The sequence below is a fragment of the Drosophila virilis genome, chromosome 2 (genome assembly GCF_030788295.1).
Source record: "Drosophila virilis strain 15010-1051.87 chromosome 2, Dvir_AGI_RSII-ME, whole genome shotgun sequence".
NCBI lineage: Eukaryota > Metazoa > Arthropoda > Insecta > Diptera > Drosophilidae > Drosophila > Drosophila virilis.
Window position 1 is genome coordinate 4,577,448 of NC_091544.1, and position 16,016 is coordinate 4,593,463.

Here is a 16,016-nt window from a genome sequence, read left to right on the forward strand (position 1 = left end):
AATGAGATGCTGCAAAAAGAAACCTGAAGCAGGGGACGCAGGAAATGCACCGGGAGAAATAGAAGCCGCCGTTGAGCAGCTTTTTCGAGTGGGTGCTGGCTTTTTCGCAGACTGCAATCTGGCGCCCGTTGGGCAATTGCACCAATCGAAAACTGGCAAAGACAAGTTCTATGTTCAATAGGCAGACATTTTGCAACAAGACACAGGCTGCTGTCTCCCTTTCTCGCTCTCGCTTGCAGCTGCTCTCCAACTTTCGCTAACGAACAGCAGAATGTCACCAAGTTTTTGCAGCTCTCGCAGCTACTTAGCTAATTAATAAAGACGTGTACTTTGCTGGCCATTTGGACTTGCCACGCCCCCTAATTACTAAAGCGAGATCTGGGCAATCGAATGAGACGCTTAATTAAAAACGGCTATCAACATTGTTAGCTTTGTTGTGGCAACTTAATAATCAAGTTGACTGCAAGGCAAGAAAATGTTAAACAAAAAAAAAGAAATGATCGAAGCAAACAAATTTGTAGAAGCGCTGAAACTTGTTTAAAGCACCTCAGGGGAGGAGCCGAAGCAACAACAACAACAACAACTACAACAACAACAACAACAACAACAGCCATAACAGAAATCAAGTCACAGAAAATTTAAATATTTATAAACAACGAGAGAATATTTATACAAGCGACTGGCTTACTTTTCGCTTTGGCGATTAATTAAAGACTCATTAGGAATTTGTTTAGCCCAAGCGATTAATTAAAAGGCTGTTAGACTTGAAAAGGGTGCCCAAGACATTCAAGACAAATAAACCAACAAAAAAAAAACATGTGTAGCCATGTGAAGCATATTACAGCCTTAATGAATATATTATGAAGTAAAACAAAAGACTGAGGCGACAAACTTGTTGTTGCGACGTCCACAAACTGAATCATTGTTATTTATTTCATGTGCTCACATATAGGAAGAACATTCCAATTGAAAATGTTTGTTAACCAAGACAAAAGAACATTTTTCGTTGGACTTAATTTAATCTGGAGAGGCCCGCGGAGCTGACGAATACATCAGGCTGAGCTGTTGAAAAATGGGCAGCCGTTGAAAAATCGTTGGGCAAAAAGTTGTTGGCGAGATGAAAATTGAAACGTCAAAAGGTAAAAGGTGGCCAAAACGAAATGCAACATATGTTGCGGCCGTTGCGGCCCGCATGAATATTAACACATTATAAGCGACGCGTGCGTTTGAGTGAAAAATTAGCCCAACGAGAAGCCAACATGTTGCTGCTGCTGCTGCCGCTGCCGCGTAAATTATGCAAAGTCATCAAGTCAACGTTATCCAAACATCAATTGCTTGGCCTGGCTCGGCGTCGCGCTGCCTGGGAAAATTAGCATAAGCCAAGCGATACACGTATAACCTGCAACTGGGATGAACGCTGGCCCATAGGGCAGTCAGAACAAGGGCGGGCTGGGGCAGGGCAGGGGCAGAGCTGGCATTGCAAGAATGCGTAGTCGTTGCCACATTGATGCAGTCACTTTGATAGCGCGACATTAGCAGCAATTTATATGCAAATGCTTGAGAGGCAGGCGCTGGGATGCGGCAGGAGAGCTGCAGCAGCAGCTGATTGATGGTCTCATTTCATAAGATGATGTTGAGGAGTGCGGGAAGCACTGCGAAGCCGAGCATCATTAATGCGAATCATTAGCGCTGCTCGTCGATAAGATCGGGTGCAAATTATGCAGCAGTTCGTCCAATATTATGCTCCTGCCTTGGTTGTGCAATGCCTTACTTTGACATGATTTATAAATTTGTCCGATCACGCTAAATGGGGCGGTGAGTGCGTAATAATTAATTGCCAATTAAAATTGCTTCAATGAAGATGTGAAGGCAAGTCACAAAGCCTTAAAAAAACTAAACATTTCACTTGCACAGGAAAATCAAAAATAAATTAAATCATAAATGCACTCTTTATAAACATATTTTTATTAAATTTTTACCTAGAAATAACCATAAATAATTATTTGCAACTTTTGTTTTGATGTATAAAAATCCAGCGTAAACAAATATTCAAATTGAACGTGTCAGTTATTGTATCGAGTTGGCAGCACCAAACATTGCGTGAGTAACTATCGCATAGCATCGATAAGTACTAAGTGTGGCGGCAGCCGATAGTCGATGACTGGCATATATGAGCAATCTGTCGGCATATAAAATGAAACCTTAAAAGCTAAGTCAAAACGTTAAAAGTATGCAATTTTAATTCGTAGTGTAACTAGCAGACATGGCTGAGCACATAAATTTGCTGCGAGTGCTAATTAACTGTGCAGAGAAGGCGGCAAACATTGCGCGCGTTTGTCGCTCCAATGACGAACTTTTGGCGCTGCTCGTCCAGGAGAAGACTGGCGCCGAGGCCAATCAACGTTTCGAGCACGATTTCAAGACGCTGGCGGATGTTTTAATACAGGAGACCATCAGGCACGAGGTGGGCAAACTGTTCCCAGCGATGCGCGATGCAATATTGGGCGAGGAATCCACGCACTTCACCAACAAACTGGGCCAGGAAATTACCATAGCTGTGGGCGACACGGAAGCCGAAACTGCCGCTTGCCTGGAGTCGGTGCTCGATGGACATAAGCAGGCAGCTGATGCTTTGGCGGCCGAAGTGCATAAGATCGTCGAATATGCAGCAAAGCTTGGCGACATTCCGAAACTTCCAGCCCAGCTGGACTATAGCAATTTGGGCATTTGGATAGATCCAATTGGTGTGTAAAATATCGTATTTATCTTGTTTGTTGCTTAATACACCCGTGCTTTTCCAGATGCGACTGCTGAGTACATTTCGGGTGACAGCATGTTCACCGACTTTCCTGGCATCACATCCACAGGGCTGGACTGTGTCACCGTGCTGATTGGAGTCTATGAGCGCGACAGCGGCACACCTGTAATCGGCATAGTCTCGCAGCCTTTTGGCCATAAGCTGGATGAGCGCGTGTACAGTTCCTCGTTGTATTGGGGCGTCTGTTTGCCCAGTGTACAGGCTCATAACTGCAACTCGGACGCTGGCGGCAGCCATGGGCATTCCAAAATTGGAATATTTTCTAGTTCCGAGCAGTCCGAGATACTTCAGCGTTTTCTCGACCTAAACTATCAGCTGGCATTTTCTGCGGGAGCAGGTCACAAGGCACTTAAGGTTATCTGCAACGAGGCGGACATCTACGTGCTCAGCAAAGGCTCCACATTCAGATGGGATACCTGTGCCCCACAGGCTATTCTGCGCGCACTAGGCGGCAATGTGCTCGACTTTAATGCCAGCATCAAGCAACAGCTGCCCATACCAATAAAGTATGTTCCACCTGAGAACATTCCAACAGAATCTGGCTCCGATTGGAAGCGTAATGCAACAGGCTTGATAGCCGTGCGAGATATCAGCATTTTAAAGGAGATCTTTAGCAAATTCGCTGAGCACTAAATGTTGTTTTTGTTTTATACCCCGTTTATTATTGCTGTTGTCGCTAATCTGTTGTTGTTCTTTGTATCGCATAAAAACTGAAAACCAACTACCCATTTTTAAAATGTTGATCTAACACAACGGACAAGTGCCAGGTAACCGAAACAATCGTGGGCTTGCTAATTAGTACCTTCAGCCCATTAAAAGTAAAAGGTAACCGATATGGAAATATCATTTATAGTAAGATATATATATTTTTCTTATAACATCAATTGCAGTGAAAACTAGAACAGCAGCTGTCGGGCACGATTTCTCCGCTCAAAAGGAGTATCCGGCTAAAGAAGGTAAACGGGTGGGCCTTTTCAAAAATTTGTTGGTATTAATCCAACTCTTGATACGTTTACATATATATATATATATATATATAAAGTCAGCTCCCGGCAAGCTGCATAAAGTATAGAACTATATATAGCCTTTTATATATTTTCTCTTAAGACAATTCCTTAGAAAACAGTCAGCTATAAGCAACTGACAGCTATAAGCAATAAGATTCATTGCAAGGGAGATTGAACAATAATTGATTCACACAGACATATAAAGATATCAATTAACAAGATAATTGCCTATTTCTCTCTTTTCCTATGCTTATCTCACGTCTACTTTCCCGAACGCAATGAAAAGTAAAAATTAAACACTTTTTGAAAGTCGCGACAATAATCTGCCTTCTTGAACAATCCAATTCAAAAAATTTAATACGCATAGTCAATTATGAACATAAAATTTATTCGAAGTTTCAAGTTTCTCAGAAACAAACGTAGCATTATATATTAATTATAAATATATGTATATGTATATGTAAAAACATAACAAAAGGACGTTATCCATATCGTCAAAAATGAGGTTTTTTAAAGTAAATGAAAATTAAATAAGTTCCTGGGACAAAATCTTGTCCAAATGTGGAATGCTAATAAGACGAGAATTGGGCTCAGGTCCTTCGAGCACATTGCAGAGTATTTTATTTTTATCTGCCAGATATTCCTCAAGAATCATGAAATTTTTTGATTTATCAAAACCTGAAATTAGGTAGAATATTTTATATAAGTCCAATGGGAATAAGTTTATTCAAACGCTTACCATCTATAAAGCATTTGGTGGCATATACTCCATGCAGCACCTCGGACGGAATTGGTTTAATCCGCTCCAGGGGGACAACTTCCGAGTTTCCAAAGTCACAATACAAAATGCTAGCTTTCTGCCCGCTAACACGCTGGCAAACGCCACGGTACCAAGAATTGTCCTCGGAAAAAAGTGTCAGGCACAGTTCGCCAACGCTGTTGAAGAGAGACAGGATTTAATAATTACAGGCCTTGCTAAAATATATTATTTACTCAGGTAAATAGCCCGGCTTCAATGTATCGTCTACAATGCCAATGCTGGCCACACGATCGAGCAGCTTCTGGAAATTTACTGCGACCTTCTCGCTGGAGAAGAAGCAAGCTGTTGCGTATCCACATTTATGCAGATCCGTAGAGTTTAGGATCAAAACTATCATATTTTCGCCCAGCGGTAAGAGATGACGCTCCAAATCATTGAAGTAGTGTCGTTCCACAGCTTTAGAAGACTTTTCATTTTCTATCGGAGAATTTGGCGGCGAAGGTGGAAGCGGCGGCACTTCAATGGCTGATATTTGCTCGGCTTGTAGCGCCTTGATGGGCTCCGGCGCAACAACCGGGCATGCAGGTAAGCTCATAGCTGGCTCCAGCTCGACTGCAACTGGCGTAAACATCAGGGGCAGCATGCGGGTCATCAACGATTGCGGCTCGGCCGAAAAGTCAAGCAAATCAACTGTTTTACCATCGGCATCTTCAAAGTCCACCTGCATCTCCGTTTTCTGGGCAAAGAGCTTCATCAATGTCTGCAGAGCAACTGTATTTGGCGGCACTGCCGACGACGGTATGTTGCAGATGGTTTTGATTTTGACGCGGCATTGGCACACGGGCAAGTTCTCAATAAATGGACAAGGCATGCGAAGGTAATTCCGTGCCACATTATGCGTGGAGCCCGTGTCGATGTTACGAACAACAAACTTATTGTTCTCCACTCCAGTAATCTGTGGTCAAACATAAAATGTATTACTAAACGAATCAAATAGACAAATATTGTTGCTAACCTCTGCACGAAAGTTGCCTCGACTGGGACTCACGACAAGCACAAGGCTTCCAACCACGACATCACTGGACTGCCTAAATGGTGGACACTTTGGTTCCACGTATTTAAAGATATCTTCGTACTGCTTGGTCTGCACAGAGCTGATGCAGATCTCCTGGTAGTTGATGACATGCGAGATGTACACCAAGCTACCGTTCTCAATCGACTCCCGCCAGTATTTGTGGCCCAGGTCGCACACGCGGCCCAAGAACGTCATGGCGCGCACAGCGCACACTTGGGTATTGTCGACCAGCAGCGATGCCTGGACCGTGCGCAACTTGTCCTTGCTGTGCAAGTTCTCCATGCAAAACTTGATGCATAGACTGTCACCGGCTTGCATAAGCGCCTGCTGCAAGGATCGCGTGTAGTCCTCTGCTGGAGTGACGGCAAACACGCGCAATGCATGGCCGAGTAGCTCACTGGGAATGCGGCACACCTCGTCGGTCAACGAGACGCGGCCCTCGTCCATTTCGTAGACCAAAAACAGCATGGGCTGCTCTATGAAGTCAAGCAACATGGCACGCCGATAGCCCTGCTTGGTACGGGCCGCCAGAAAGAATGTACGTATCTCTTCGGGAAAGGGCTCAGTGAATTGCAGTCCAGGCTTGTCACTCAGCCTGGCGTTCAAGTCGTCATTTAAATTGCTCATAACCTTAATTTGCAGCAAAGCCACCTGGGGCTCCTTGAGTGCGGCGTCATGTTGCAGAGTTCTTACGAAGCTTACCTCCGGATTAATGGCCAGCATTTGAACCGGTAAGTTGAGGGGAATTGTCATTTTGGGCTTCATTTGCACCTGCTCGATGCCATCAGGCGTCTGGCTGCCTAATAGGCGCAATGTTAGATTCTTGTTGATCTGCACACCCGCATTGGTGGGCAGCTTAACCCTTAAGGCAAACGCATTGTACTCGGCCATGCGCGGCACAGGCAAATACATGTCCTGCAGTTCGCTTCTAACAACTGCACCATAATCAATGAGTCGCACCTCGGCGCTGGCATTCAGTGCGATCACTTCACCGCGATACATTTTATGGTCAACGTTGACGCCAACCAAGTCGCCAACAAGAATATTCTCAAATAAACATGATTTCTGGTACTGCATGCTGCGCGCCATGTTGTTGGTGAGACGCTCCAGGCGCTCAGCATTGGCTATATCCACAACCCAAATGGATCCATCCTTTTCCATGTAAGTGACGCGACACTCGAAGAACAACTTTTCCGACGGCATCACCGGCTCACGCCATGCCTGACTCAATTGCTTCTCAATTGGCTCGCCAATCGTTAAATCCTTTACCATAGGTTCAAGTGCGCTGTGTTCATTTAGAATAGGAGTTGGACTTGATGCTTTGTTACCGACATAGGTAGGAGCTGCTTCATGCCTAGAAGCCGCCGCTGGTATTGAAGCCTTTACCAAGGGTCTAGAAAAATAGAATATAGTTAACAACAAATACAAAGCGAAACATGATACAGAATATACACATAGACGCAGTCGGGCTTTGAGAAATTTTGTTCTACGCGTTACATAGTTCGTCATAAAATCAAAATATTCTTGTAAGGGTATATTCAAACTGCTCGAAAAAAAAATAGCACCAAGGCAGAGACCGATCACCAATACATGCATACATAAGGTTGTATGTGTACCCCTTCTTAGTTAATGTAGTAAAACATTTTTTAATCAATTTTAAAGTGCGCATTCATACACACACATACACATGCACATAAAGTTGCATATGCATGCATTTTACACACTGCTACTTACGGCATTATGGAACAGAAATATTTGTGGCGCTGCCAATCCCTGCGTTGACAGACGTCGTTGCAGTAGGGTTCTCCGCAACGCTGGCACATTAAACTGGCCCAGGTGCCGCAAACTATGCACGTCAGTTTATCAATATCCAAGCTCATGATTGACGCTAAGCAATGATTCACAAGAAATTGTTTTTAGAAAAGCAGAATCACGCGGTCTAGACAGAAACCGAGAAAGATGGCGGACCTAACGGTTGTTCAGTTTACGCAAAGTCGAATGTACACATGTATATGTATGTCTATAAATCCAAAGTATGCGATGCGCTACAATTCCACAATATTAATTTTCACTCTGGTAGCATGCTTATTACTTATATAATGTTAAATAATTTTGAGCAGTAGCAAGTTACTTAATCTCAGCGATTTTTTAATAGCTTTTGCGCATTTAAATGCGGTGCAAACTCGCGAATTATCGATATGTTCTTGCTTCAGCTAATTGTGCGACCGTTTTGATGTACTCAAAATGCACTGTTCCACTCGGCTTGTATTTTTTTCGGATTATGCAATGTTAATGTACGGCGACTGGTATACTCAACTGGTACTGTGCACTGTACTGTACACCAGTTTACAGTGCTGGTAAACAGATTCAGATATTTTATATTTGAAATTGTACTTGATACTTGCTTTCAAATTTTTCAAATGAGACTTCGAGTGCAGCGTCGATATAGTAATGAACGAATAATGTTATGAAGAGTAACTTAAAAATTTGAAAGACAAAATAATTGGGTGTTTTGCTTAGCTAACATATGGAGGGTCCAAACGATACAAATAATGTTTCAATTAAAGCTTTCGGAGTTGGGCTTAAAACATGATGTTATTTCATTGAGCCCATCTGGCAACTCTGTAATTGTGACGGCTAACATACAAGTGCTTTTAAGCAAGCTTTAGATTTGTCGTCCGTAGAAGTCTTTCTCTCTTTTTATAAGCGGACAAACGTGTGTTGGGTGCGAAAGCCAAATTGGCTTGCTTTTATTATCCTGCAGAAAGGGAGATAGGTAAGGTGCGACAGAGACAGGCTGACACTGCATTGTATTACTGGTTGTTTGTGTTGTTTCCAGCAAAGTGTGACGATTCCGTGCAATTAAAGCTGCTTTTGTGGATGTCTCAAGTCCAGACAAATGGTCTCGGATGCAAGCGGAAAACACTCTCTCTCTCACACACACACACACACACACATATGTTAACAGCCACAGATGGTTATTGCAGGCATAACGCCTGCTGCACGCCGAATTAACGGCAGTTGAATGTGCAGTTACATGTATTGCTTGTATTTGTATTATTGTATGTTTGTATGTATGTTAATGTGCAGCATACTTGTGTATGATATTGAATGCAATTCACTGTAAAGATATCTATACATGTGTGGACACATTGTTATTATTAAGTAGCTTTTCATCGGCTACAACTAAAGTTCGCTAATGACCTGTAGGAGCTGCAGACGAGGCAGGCTCGCAAACGTTGATAAAGGCAACGGCTAACTTAAAGCCAACCTGGGCGCAGGCGTCACGCACACAGACACACACACACACACACAACCGCAAACAAAATACACACAGTGTCTTTAATTGCCCTGCTGCCGGGCAGGCAGGCAGGCAGTCAGGCGGGAATCAAGCGGTTAAGACAGCCCGTTTCGCTTGGAGTCGCACGTTTAGTTAACGTTGGGTGGGATTTATGTTTGCCGTACATGCATGTTGTACAAACAATTTAGCTGTAACTGTGACATTCACATACAAGCTCACACACACACAGAGACGCAGACACGCAGACACGTTCGAACATGCACACCCAACTGGCGACCTCCATTTAACACCAAACGTGTCATTTGTGGCCATTTGCTGGTTGGTTTGCCTTGCTCTGCCTCTGCATGTGCTTTATGGAGTTTTCCAGCTTTTGTGGTCTATTAAGTGGCCCGCAACAGTAAATCAAAATACGTACTGCATAATCTTTATGAGGCCTGGCACACACACACACACACACACACACACACAACACGCGGCGTATGAGTTATTTAACGCAAAGTGAGCAACAAGCGGCCGAATTACATTTTGAGTTGTCCCGTTAAAATTACACAAAGTGCCAGCAAACCGTTACCAGGGCTTAGAACTGGCGACTGACAACAAAGCGAAATGAATGTGGATGTAGTATAAACTGAAGTTCATTATAGCTAAAAACAAACGAGCAAAGTCTTAAGCCAGCTAGAAAGAACTTTGCCGCGCATGCAACAGTGGCAGCAACAATTTCCCCTTGGCAGAGACACTGACAAGACAAAGACCAAGACTAGCCAAGTAAATTGCACTTGGAGAATGTTTCTATAATTACCAAAGAATATACAAATCTGTGCAAACAGAAAACTTTTATTTGTGCTGCAGCTTACAGCTGAGTCCGGTATTAAAATCCTTAAAATGTTCCTACATAAACTTGAATAATTTATATTATGACTTGAACAAGGAACATTGATTTTTGATTCAATCATTGTTTACAAACCAAAAATTTGTTTTTTCTTTCTTTAATTTACATATAATGATTAAAATAATTTACATAAATTTAAATAATTTATATAACGACTTGAACTGATTGACTTTTGATTTAATTATTATTTACAAACGTGTTATGAGCCAGAATTAGTTTTTCCTTTTTAAATTAACTTAGTGACAGTTTCATTTATTAGTTAATTTAAGTTGTTTTAGAATTTTTACAGTGCATCCGGTCAGCACACACGCGCAAACCTTTCCCAAAGCAACAGGAAGCCGCACACACACACACACACAAGCACATTCTTGTATGGATGAATAGGTTAGGATGCGTGGCGCAGTGCATAAAGTTGTCTATCTAAGGCCGTTATTGTGTGTATGTGTGTGTGTGTGTGTGTGTGTGTGTGTGTTTCTGCCTGAGTATGTGGAAGGTAAGCTTGTATTAAAAGCATATAAAAAGCAACGTTTAAAAGGCAAACTGGCAGCGGGACAATGAGCAGCGCCGCGCGCAAATAAACAAATTAATAAAAGCCAAATAAAAATACAACAAACAGAAGAAAAACACAAGAAAAACACGAGTCATAAATTAAATAGAAACAACGAAAATTACTTACCCAAAAAGAGAGGCCGCCCGAAACGGCGAATGTGTCCCCTTTGCTGTGGCTGTCAATTTTTTTTTTGTGTAGCATACACACAGGCGCGCGTCAAAAATGAGTGTTTGGGTGCGGGAGCGGGAGCGGGGGTGGGTGCGGGGCAGCAGCATTGGGTCCCAGCACGAATAATCTACTAGCGATTTATTTGTTGCTGTCGCCGCGTTCGCTGCCGTCGCCGACGTCGCTGCCAGCGCAGCCATCGCTGCTATTTTTGTTACTTCTTTTTCATATTTCTACTTACTTTCAACTAATGCCAGCCGACGAGGCTCTGCCAATGGGCCATAAAGTAACTGCTGCTGTTGCTGCTGTTGCTTTTGGTGTTCGGCTTTTCTAGCTCGTCAACATCGGCGTCAGCGTTGGCGTCGTTGTCCTCGCCATCGTCGGAGCTCGTGCGCCGCAGTCGTGCGTTATCCTTTGCTCCAGTCGGTTGTGCACGCGCTTGGCATAAGTCTGGCGCAACATTTTCTCGCCAATTTGCTTACTTGGCTGCGAGACACGTCCAGTGCACACACCTGTGCGCGCCACTAGGCGCTGCCTCTGCCTCTGCGCCAGAAAACATACCAAATTTGCACCTAAATTGCTTTAAATTATCGGCACAACATTTGGCACGCGCGGAGTTTGCACGGCGCGATTTGAGTATTGTTTGCTGCTGCTGCTGCTGCTGCTGCTGCTAATGGGTGTTTGTTTGGCGGTTTAAGCTGGAAAAGCGAAAGGAAAAACACCATCACCGTTAAGTGTTTTCCAACTTGAAGGCATTAAGTCTGGCTCCACTTTGGCCGGAGCTCGTCAAATCTTGGTAAGCAGTTACTTGTTTTTGTTTCTTACCCAAAAGCCTTTTAATTGTTTAAAGTTTACCATTTTGTGACACAATGGCATTGTTTCGATGAAAACAATTAGTTGTTACCAAAAGGTTCGCTTAAAAGCCTTTTTTTTTAATTATTTAAATGAGTTTTCGGGTTATGCCTATGAATGTGATATTTGTTCCTATTGTAACCGAATCTTAAATTCTATTTTGGTGCTTAACTTAACGTGGTTGAGATTTGTTAAATTCATTCCGCACGCATATGAAATATTACTTTTCCGAGACTCCTGAAGCGTGTAAGCAACTGTCCCGAGCCGTCACCTTGTCGCACCTGCCCACAACAGCATTAACATGTTTCTTTTCTAAGCTCCGATGTGCTTTGCGTGTGTGCAGGCCGCGACGGTTTGTCTTTCCACCTTCAAAGTAGCTGTGCTCCTGTTGTGGCGCCTGTTACTCATATTCACGCATAAATTTTAATATTATTTCTATGCTTTAAGTGGCCCTCGAGCCGTGTTTTACCATGTTTGTCTGTCTATTCTGTTGTCTGTCTGCTTGGCTGTGTCGTCTGTTTGGAGTCTCCCTCCCACTTTTGGCTTCCCAAAAATAGCACACGGCATGCACTTATCCTTGAATGTAAATTTAAATATATAACATTTACATTCATGTGCCCAAAATAGATGGGGGTTCTTTTGTTTGTTACCACATTTAGGTCAAAGAGAGACAAACTAACAAAGCGATGCAGCTAAATTCAATTTCATAACTATTTGCATTTTGGGCAAAATTAAATTGTATTAAATATAACGTGTAATATATAAACCATGTAATATATGTAAATATTTACTTAAGAAAGTTAGATAATTATTTTAGTTAAGCGAAGAAAGGAGGAATAAGAGGAGATTGTAAAATAAAGCGCGTGGAAGAGGCAGAAATTAGATTATAGCTAGGGGCAGAGATCCAGCACTACAGTACTCTCTCGCTAAGCACAACTCAACAAAGCTCAATTGCAAAGCTGAGGTATATTTTCTATAAACAAACGGATTTTCTTATAAAGTGACTTGTATTAATTTTTGTATAGAGCAATTATTAAATTTTGAAAATTGAGAACTTTTGGTACCACAAGATTTTGCTTGTATCGAGCGATGCCTTGAGCGAGTTCCTACTGTACTTAAATTCAAGGCATGAAAAACTGCAAAATACAAACATACCTTGTACATTTGCATACTTTGAATTACATACAAATCCGAAAAATTTCACAAACTTATATATATACATATATATTGTCTAAAATGTAAGAAACTGAAAATAGGCCAGCGATATACAATATTGGTTCGAAAAGAACAATATACACGCTTACACGTTTTCTGGGCAATAAAATAAGTTTAAAAATATCTGAAATATATGAGATGCAGTCAATTAAGTATTCTATAAATGTTGCTGATTGGCGGCCCTTAATATAAAGCAGCATGCGCAATTTACATATTCGGGCATTTCAATTATTTTTACACTGAAGTGTGGGCAAACACACGTGGTCATCAGTTTTGCAATTGGCTCTGTGAGTATTTTCCATTAGCACATTTCATTTTAATTAAGCTGGCAAGTGTCACGTACTTCAGTTCAGCTTTATTCTGCATTGAGAGCTGTCCCCCTACCGCACCATCGTTCTCGCTCTCTGCCGCCTTACATGATTGCAATTTACCTTTGCCCGTCGAAGTGTCAAGTGGTAGCCGTGAATGTTACACAAAGTTCACAATGTTCCAAATTGGCCGCCCACCTGTCTGCGCGCTCGCCCGTATCCACAATCAAATTTGTTCAAATTTGTTCAAACTACCCGAGGACGCATGCATTTGACCCAAATCGGTTGTGCTAAAAACACTTGCTTTGAATTGAATTAAATCCAATAATATTTAGTTGAGCCAAATTTGGCGCAATATTCAAAAGTTTTACCGAAAAGTTCCATACAAACAGGCGCCTTAATTGAACGCATTTTAATCGCTGTGCGCCGCCAAACTGATTGCACTCTATTCGCTCTATTGGTCCGAAAATGTTTTCAGACTCCTTGTACACCCTTCCAACAGATTTATCCTATGCGAGCTATTTGATATGGCAGTCCGATATGCAGGTAGATAATGCTCCTGTTAATCAGTTCTTCCTAAGCAGCCATAGAAGTCGTGGGAGGATAAGAGTTTACTTAAGTGTAGGAGGCTTAAGATCTGATTCCAATTGTAAGAGCTGACAACGTAGTATTAGCCGTAATGTGGGGATCATATTGATGATAACTAATTGCAAATTTTGTTTTAATTCTAAGAAATAAAAACATATTTCAATTGGCATTTGCTATATATATATATATACATATATATATATACTAGCTGCAACAAAAAAGAAGACAGACAAACGAACATGTCTATATAGACTTGGTTCTTGATCAAGACGTCTTTTTCTACGAACCTCACATTAATATATTAAAACTGACTCAAAAAGATAAACAAACATGTCTATATCGGTTTGTTTGTGAATCAAGAATATTTATACGACATGGCGCCAAAGACGTCTTTCTACACATTTCGTGGCAGTTGATATTGCCCTCTGGCAGGGCATACAAAGAAGGAGCATTAAAAGTTTGGCGAGTTGGGCAGCGTTTATTTAAGTTGTTGCTGCCAATTGTTGGCTTTGAAGTAGTTAATTAAGTGATTGCCTGATTGACGACCAAGCCAGTCATCCGCCCCCACTCCACACGGCTAACCAAGCGAAAAAATATTTCCAGTTACTGATTTGATTTTTAGTGGGCTGAGTATTGAGTAACAATTTCCAGCTTGGGCCTTTAATTGGCCACAACATGACAGAGAGAGAGAGAGAGAGAGAGGGAGAGGGAGAGAAAAATGTTCCAGCAGCAGAACAACAAAAGTAAATTAAAGCTGTCGATTCCGGGGCGACTTAAGAGCGAAGTGCTCTGTCGACTGCAAGTGCCAGGGTCAATTAGAAGGGCCATAACAGAATTAGCCTTGATAAGTGTGTGCATTGCTGCAATAGCTGGCAATAGCTGTAGCAGGACGCAGCCAGCAGGATGAGTTTGAGGCTCCTTCGTTTGATTGATAGTCGAGCGGAGTGCAAAACATGACAGGAATAACAAGGTTACCCGTACGTAAGGCCAGCAGCAGCAGCACACATATTCGATTTGTGCACAGTTTAATTCAGCATCATATTTGAGTTATAAATAGATAAAAAAAAAAGCAAATATATGAATGCCCAAGTGGTTGACTAGGAAACGGCTTGTATGTAAGTACAAAGTGAACTACCTGTGCGTATATCAAAAGACATTTTATTTGTTATTTATTAAGAGTTGAACGTGTGTCAAGCCAAGTATTTAGTACACAAAAATACATGAATTGCAATTGAATAAAAATCCATTATTTGTTACTCAATTCTTTGGAACTAGCAGATACCCTGTTCCTATCCCAAGCCAAGCTATCGTTGCAAGCATTCTGGCTCTCTTTTATATCAAGACACACACACACACTCCCGCACACCCGAGCATGCACTTTGCATTCTGCGCAATTTACACAAAGGTTGTGCAACCTCTTCACTTTGCATTCTTGAATAGATTCGGTGAATAATGTTTCTGTATCTTATATATATTATAGCTAGCCGATTCCAGTTGCTTGCTTCAAATTTAAGACATCAATTTTGCCGCCCTTGCAAAATCGACATCTGCCCGTTCTAAACTTAAACTTCACAGCTCGAGTCATATTTTAATTATTTTTTTTGAAAATTAATTCGACTTAAAACCAATCAAAGTTTTTCGTTCTGAAAAAAACAAACAATTTTTTAACCTTTCAACTGAGTTTTCACAAAATCTTTAAAAATTGTACTAAACAAAAAGTATTTCTCACATTTGCGTTAAAAATTTCTAAAACGCCAGCACTTGTGCTCATTATGTAGAATTGGGTTCAGAAGGTTTTAAAATTCTGCCACGAAGCTCCATTTATATAAGTAATGCAAATCTTTTGCCTTTTAAGAATCATTAGCATATATTTTTAACTATGCCGTTTTTGACAATTTTATTAATATAAGATGAGATGAAATAAGTTAAGCAAAATGAATCCCTGCCGCATGCCTGTTCCAAAAAAGGTTTGATCTAAGCCCAAAAAATGGCGAAATAAATTCAATGTTTGGGTTTTAAGGTATTTGATGTGGTTCAATTAAAATATTTTTCAAATTTATTTTTTTAATAATGGCTTGGCTTGGCTTTTGATTCGGCTGCGTTTGTTGGACTTAAACTTATGTTCATGGTCAAAAATAAATTGGAATGCCGAGCACGAATAGACCCAAATTTGTAATTAATTTTATTTTTATGCGCTTAGCTGAAGAGCTGAAGGCCTGGACGCTAGCGCTCCTGTGTTAAAATTAATTATAGTGTTATTTTTAATGTGAATGTATTATAGTAAATCAAAGTTAAAAAGAAAAAACGCTCTGCCCCTGTTGTACATATTCAAATGGAACTAAGTGCATCCAATATTATTTCTACTTGAAGTAAGGCTCCAATCCTCAAAGTCTACAATCAAATGAATTTTAAATATTAATATCTAATTAGTATAGCTAACTAGCTAGTGACTCTTTTCCCATTTCCATTAGTCAACTGACAAACTACA

General features: G+C 41.3%; 3 protein-coding genes across 3 annotated transcripts in view; 2 read left to right on the plus strand and 1 right to left on the minus strand.

The window, feature by feature from the left end:
• Positions 1 to 2,164: 2,164 nt before the first annotated feature.
• On the plus strand, positions 2,165 to 3,542 carry Ipp (inositol polyphosphate 1-phosphatase). The gene is made up of 2 exons (XM_032439081.2): positions 2,165 to 2,744; positions 2,802 to 3,542. Exons 1-2 carry the CDS (start codon positions 2,264 to 2,266, stop codon positions 3,449 to 3,451), a joined length of 1,131 nt encoding a protein of 376 aa, XP_032294972.2. The 5' UTR covers positions 2,165 to 2,263; the 3' UTR covers positions 3,452 to 3,542.
• A 654-nt stretch (positions 3,543 to 4,196) lies between these two features.
• Positions 4,197 to 7,901, minus strand: Kots (Kotsubu). The gene is made up of 5 exons (XM_002054809.4): positions 7,395 to 7,901; positions 5,601 to 7,053; positions 4,819 to 5,540; positions 4,565 to 4,761; positions 4,197 to 4,503 (listed from the first exon to the last, which is right to left on the minus strand). The coding sequence occupies exons 1-5, from the start codon at positions 7,538 to 7,540 to the stop codon at positions 4,352 to 4,354; spliced, it is 2,670 nt and encodes an 889-aa protein (XP_002054845.1). The 5' UTR covers positions 7,541 to 7,901; the 3' UTR covers positions 4,197 to 4,351.
• A 3,055-nt stretch (positions 7,902 to 10,956) lies between these two features.
• Octbeta1R (Octopamine beta1 receptor) overlaps positions 10,957 to 16,016 on the plus strand; it is a 29,292-nt gene continuing 24,232 nt past the window's right edge. The window contains exon 1 of the mRNA XM_002054808.4: positions 10,957 to 11,361. The gene's annotated coding sequence lies outside the window, so the exon portion shown is untranslated. The remainder of the gene's footprint in view (positions 11,362 to 16,016) is intronic.

Coding starts and splice junctions, on each gene's coding strand:
- Ipp (XM_032439081.2), top strand. CDS start 2,264: ATGGCTGAGCACATAAATTTGCTGCGAGTGCTAATTAACTGTGCAGAG. Junction 2,745..2,801: donor CATTTGGATAGATCCAATTG/GTGTGTAAAATA, acceptor GTGCTTTTCCAG/ATGCGACTGCTGAGTACATT.
- Kots (XM_002054809.4), bottom strand. CDS start 7,540: ATGAGCTTGGATATTGATAAACTGACGTGCATAGTTTGCGGCACCTGG. Junction 7,054..7,394: donor TATTTCTGTTCCATAATGCC/GTAAGTAGCAGT, acceptor CTATTTTTCTAG/ACCCTTGGTAAAGGCTTCAA. Junction 4,504..4,564: donor CACCAAATGCTTTATAGATG/GTAAGCGTTTGA, acceptor ACCTAATTTCAG/GTTTTGATAAATCAAAAAAT.